The sequence below is a fragment of the Idiotropiscis lumnitzeri genome, chromosome 5 (genome assembly GCF_059441095.1).
Source record: "Idiotropiscis lumnitzeri isolate Australia: NSW breed Sydney's pygmy pipehorse chromosome 5, RoL_Ilum_1.0, whole genome shotgun sequence".
Classification (NCBI taxonomy): Eukaryota; Metazoa; Chordata; class Actinopteri; order Syngnathiformes; family Syngnathidae; genus Idiotropiscis; species Idiotropiscis lumnitzeri.
In genome coordinates, this window is record NC_142395.1 from 12,792,212 (window position 1) to 12,798,211 (window position 6,000).

At 44.6% G+C, this 6,000-nt stretch overlaps 1 protein-coding gene across 2 annotated transcripts in view; it reads left to right on the forward strand.

Moving 5' to 3' along the window:
• The window catches only part of insyn1 (inhibitory synaptic factor 1), a 74,870-nt gene extending 69,250 nt beyond the window's left edge, over positions 1-5,620 (forward strand). For both annotated transcript variants that reach the window (XM_088297211.1, XM_088297212.1), the window contains exon 3: positions 1,727-5,620. In XM_088297211.1, coding sequence (XP_088153337.1) covers positions 1,727-2,536 — 810 coding nt within the window. In that variant the 3' untranslated portion in view covers positions 2,537-5,620. The remainder of the gene's footprint in view (positions 1-1,726) is intronic.
• The last annotated feature ends 380 nt before the right edge of the window (positions 5,621-6,000 follow it).

Here is a 6,000-nt window from a genome sequence, read left to right on the forward strand (position 1 = left end):
CTGTAAATGACGTCTTTTTGGAAGCTGCCGAGAGCAATAATATCCGTGATTGTGCGCGAGAATTATCATTAGAATTATGTAAAGGTACATTGGATCAGCTTGCCGTCAACTACATCTGATGTTAAGAGAAACATTGTGATTGCCCTTTTTGATTTTTCTTCCCCTTCCAATGCCAACTGTCAAGAGTCAACCGTGGTCACTGTACCTGATCAACTGAGAGTCAGGTCACTCCGCCACTTTCAGAGAGTCACTTTAATGGAGAGGCAGGCCGGGCAGCGTCAGCGGAGAGTTTATTACTGTACCTCGACACCTGTCAGAGATGATTGGGCTGTGTAATTGAGGGTCAGAATGAAAGAGGCCACTCACGGCTGCCTCGTCTCTGACATGACGGCATGACGCGGGGTGATGGTCAGTAATGTAAGAAGTCTCCGGAGAGCTTCTCCTGCTCGGCTCAAGTGGTGAATTGAGAAATGGATTCCACGCGCTCTGTCATTACAAGAGTGCTTCTTTCTAATATGCAGCTCCACTTGCTATTATGATTTATTTATCACGAGTGGGAACCTGTTCCTGCTCGCCAGCACCCCAAGTGAGTCCTCTGCTCATGCCATTTGGAAATGCGCTGGGCATTACAGGAGGACTAAATCAATGTAGCTTTCCATACGTAGCACATTTTTAGCACAGCAGATTTCTGGTGGGCCAAGCTGTGCAAAACTGTGAAGCAATGTGGGGGGTAAACACAGACTGGCCACAGTGCGGGCCCCATGCACAGCAGTTGCATTAACACGGGCAACAATAAACAAGACGTTTGACCTTATTCTCGTAAATTTCTTCATTTTTAGAATCTGTTTCTATTCTTGTCCTATGCTGTGCCTTAGCAGTTATTATATGCCACACACTCTACTTAGCATCAGTGGGCAGTTCAAAACAGGAGACCCTCTCTTTTTCTTTGTTCGCATGACTTCTGACTGATGTGTTCAAAACGTCAACGTTTTCACAAGGTTACTCAATGAAAAAGAAAAGTTGTTAGATTAGGCCTCTTTGGCACCGGTTTTTAAATTGGCAAGCTGATTCCTCTTAACTACAGAGCAGAGTGAATTGACATTTGTATATATTGTGCAGTGTGAAATTCTTTCTCCCATTCCTCTTCCCTGTAGGACCTGATGTCCGTTTGTCTTCTGATACAGAGAATTAATGGCTGATTGAGTTACTCTGAGTGTAGCGGTTCACTCAACCACTCACTGATGGTGTGACTGTGAATGGCAGTCTGTTTCTATATGTACCCTTTAATCGACTGATGACCAGTCCAAGTTGTAGTTTACCTTTTACCCAAGTTCAGATGACATTTCGCGTTTCAGCTCACAATGACCCCAAAACAGGATAAGTAGTGTACAAAATGAATATGTGGAACTATCATTTCCGCCTTTGCTCTAAATAGTGCGTCGTCATCCTGGTACCTTGAATGAACCACCATGTACTGTGTGTAACTCATCATGGGAACCCTCACTAAACACCAAGAACAAGAGCAAAACATTCAGTTGTTCGTCAATTACAATGATGCTAAGATTGTATGACTTGTAAGACTTCCTTGAATGGACTTGCAAGCCATTTAGTGGCGGTTCAACATGAATTGAAGTTTTGACCACACTAGCTTGAAAATTGCTTAAAATCTGAAGGCAAAGAATCAAACTTTCCATGGCTTACTCCCTCCTCTGCTTTTTCCTGCCAGGTGGTGGGCCAGATCGATAAACTGACGTCAGACATTGACTTTGACTTGGATCCAGATGACTGGACGGTGGCAACGGCGAGCAGCACGTCCAGCAGCGAGCGTGGCCTCGGGGAAGCCTTCCGCCTCGACTTCCTCAATGCCGACGTGCTGTCCGACAGCTGGGAGTTTTGCGGCTACCTGGAGTCGGCCAGTGGGGCTTGCGGCCGCACACCCAGCGAGCCACCGATGGGGTATTACCCCCGAGCGCCCACGGGTCGCGGGACCATACCCACGCAGACGCCCAACCCGCTCCCAGCCGCCACCACCTCAGTCTACTCGCAAATGAACGGTGGGCTTCCCATTCCCAACGGGCCACGCATCATCACGCCAGATTCATCCAGCGAGGAGGCCAGCAGCTCCACACACAGCCACAAGACGAGGGAGCGGGTCAGATTCAGTGACAAGATCCTCTACCACGCCCTTTGCTGCGATGACGACGACGAAGAAGAGGAGCAGGAGGACCTACCAGATGACAAGAGCGGCCGCGCCACGCCCGACAGCGACAGCGATCCGAGCCTCCTGGCCGAACCTCTCACCCCCAAACGTTCTTCCTCCGAGCACTCGCTCCTCCACAACTGCCTCGACCCCTCCTACGTACCCCCGTTGGCGAGAAGCATGACGGGAGCGCACACGTTACCCAGGAAAGGCCTCCTGAACCCCAGCTGCCGCAAAAAACTGCTCCGAAACAGCAGCACGCAAACTGTGTCGGATAAGAGCACCCAAACTGTACTGCCCTATATTCCAAACAAACAGAAAACAAAGGAGCACTGAGCCAGCCGGAACCTCCCTCCGTTTATCATACAGCTCACCACAAGAACTGTGCATTATTTAATATTAAATACATAGCTAATAGATTAATACACAAATAAATCAATTACTAAATAAAGAAATGCTATATGGGAAAAAAAATCACTGGGCTCCCTAAATTCATTCCAAAGCTCAGGTTCGGCTGATCCATTGAGTCTTGGCACCAAAAGTGAAATTTTAGCTGAGCTGAACTATCAACTGTGTGATTCAAACCCTTAACACGAAAATGACCTGAAACCTTAACCGTTCATTTTAACCTTAACGCTTACCCCTGAATCTGTCCACCAAATCAAACTTTAACCCAACCTTGACACCAATCTCGAACACTAACCCATAACTATGTTCCCCTTTTTTGCACCCCTACTTTCCCCTCCACCATTTTCTTCTCCACTCTTTCTATATTTTCTAGACAGAGGGAAGACTTTTTAATATGTAATTCAATTTATGAAAAGTTGTTTTTTTTCCAAAATTCAGCACCCTCAGAAATAAACCCTACCCCGCCCCAACGCAACTGCTAATTCAAACTGTAATCCCAAGATCAAACCTGAAACAAAATTTGAACCCTAAACCCTGATCCTAATGCATCTTTTGTTTTTCCACTTCGGGTTGTTGTCATGGCAACGGTGAGAGCAAAATTGTGGTATCAAGTCAGGTTTATTTCTTAAGTGCTAATTCACAACACAATTGAGGCCTAGAACAACCCTCCTCCTGAACTCCGCATGAGCAAGCAGTACTGCGAGGAACCCAACCGAGATTTAGTGCGGGGCGGCCGTCTGCCTCGACTGGTCGGGTTAATTTTGGAGACCAATTCGGAGGAAAGTGAGCTTGAGGTGAGTCATCTTACTTACGCTAGTTTGCATACTCAGTTAGCCAGCTAGGTGGACCATTGCACACCTCCATTTTAGTTAAAAAGATTGTTCGTCATCGCCTTTGTGTCTGTTGCTGATGATAGTAGCTGTAATTATTTTCACATCATTTCAGGAAATATTTCTATCGGTCAGTTTGCTGACTGATTATGCCGTTTGCATTAGGTACATTACTGAAAAATCAACTTGCTATATGTTAATGTGCTTTAGAAGCTGTTCTGTGTTTGTCCTGTTTTGGTATGCCTTTGCTCTGGACGCTGTAATACGATCACCGCCACCGAGTGACACGCTTGAACGTGGCTGAAGTGAATCACCATGAAAAAATGACAGCGGGCAATTCTTCGCCGCACACCACGCAATTGAGCACTGCTCATTTGTTTCCATCTTGCTGCAGCCATTTTTGTTTTTGCTGCCTTCGGTCTACTCAAAATAAACTTGCTGAGTAACATTTGAGGATAAAGCAGCTATACATTTTCCTTGCTGCCCTCAATCTCCTCTGAATAAAATTGCCATGTAACATTTGAGGATAAAAATGATGAAAACGCACACAACACAAAAACTCTCGAGTAGCACCTTGTGCCTTAGCTTCACTTTGCTACAGCAGTCCTACAATCTATTATCCAAGTTGCTTCTCCTTCTCCTCACAAGGGTCGCGGGCGTGCTGGAGTCTATCACACACGTCTTTGGGCAGTAGGCGGGTACACCCTGAACTGGTTGCCAGCAGAGGACACAAAGACAAACAACCACTCGCGCTCACAATCACACCTAGAGACAATATAGAGTCTTCAGTTAAACTACTATGCATGTTTATAAGAATGTGGGAGGAAACCGGAGTACCTAGAAAAAAAACCTCGCAGGCACGGGGAGAACATGCAAATGCCACACAGGAAGGCCGGTGTCCGGAATCGAACTCCGGATGTGGAGAAAGTAACAGTTTTATAATTGCGCCAAAAGGGCGAATGAGCAAATTTTCTGTGCATCACTCCAAATGCATCATTCGCACGAAAACCATTGACGTCAATTCAATCGCGCCGCCATAAACTCTCACAACTGCTTTGCTGTGAACCTTGCATGAGGCAGACGTGTTATGTTAACCAGTCACCCACCGTGCCGCCCCAAACCTTTGTTTTGCCACCCAAAGTCAAATACAGGAACCCTTTTCTCCTCCATTGTTGTTCTTTAATGTCTCTTTCTGACTGATGCGCTCAATGCAACATGTTTCCCAAGACGACAAATGCAAATTTCAGACAATTCCGTCACACCTCTCCATCTGCAGTCGACAGAAGCAGATGTAAATTCCTTATACAATGCGTAACATTTCCTAGTTTCCCCCTCCTGTGCGCCCAGCGCCGGTGGCGTTAAAGACGTTGGCTCGGAGCTAAATGGTAAAAAAGAAAAAAAAAAAGCAGCTGAGGATTTTCGTCTCCCTTTTGAGTGGCCCAGTGGAGAATAGAAGTCAGTAGGAGAGTGTTTATTCTGAGGGCTAATGCCAATAGCCGTTTGCGATCGATATGTTCGAGGGAGGGTGCTGCCGGAGGGAACGGCGAACAAAAAACTCACAGCCAGACCCATTTACTTAAATTACAAAGCACTCTGGTCCTATAGAAGTGACATTTACAGAAAATAAGCATCCAAGAGTGAGAGCTGAAGAGAGAATGTTACTGTTAAAAGATTTTTTTTTTTCTGTCCGCAGGCAATAATCCACCCTGTGGATCAGCTTTGTATGCCCGCTTCCACTCCGACAACACGCTAGCTCCCAGCCAATTTCCTGTTGCGTTTCAATAGAAAAGTGAAAAATATTGTAGACTTAGAGTGAAAAGTTCGCCGACACCTGCGAAGTTGAACTTTTTATGCCTCGCTCCGGCCTGTAAGGACTCCTGACTCCTTGCAATAATGCCAAATGAGCCGTTCTGATTCTCCATTGGGTATTATGTATTTATATTATTTCTAAGGACCTGGACATCATCATTCCAAATAAACAGAATTACTAAACATATGCCAAAGGCATTTTTGTGATTTTTTTTTTTTTTTTTACCAAAATGTTTCTGATTAGTTTCATAGAAAGGAATTTAATCAAATTAAATTGAATTCAGGGTTTACTGTATCAATGACGACACTTTGCACATCACAACTTTTAGATAATTCAAAGCTATTTTCTGGAGGAGTAATTGGTTCAGTATCTTTGTTTTATTGGATGTAGGTTTATTTTTAAAAAAATTTATTTAAAAAAAAAATATACGACATATAAATTATTATTGCAAATGATATTTTGTGGAACCCCAAGCTCGAGCTTGCGAGCCCTCCCGGATTAGTTTGAGAAATTTTACATTTTAACTGTAAAATTGTCGTGTAAATCAAAAGCGTCTGTGCAACAGGTGACAGTTGCTCAATCGGCATTAACGGCCGCTGTTGTTTGTATGAATCAATCGCGAACAGATGGCCTCGCCGCTGTTATTTGTTTGCAACCATTGGGATTTTAGGTTTTTATTGCAATAATGCCAAATGAGCCATCCTTAATCTTCATTGAGTATATTATTTTATAAACATTTGGAAATTAGCATG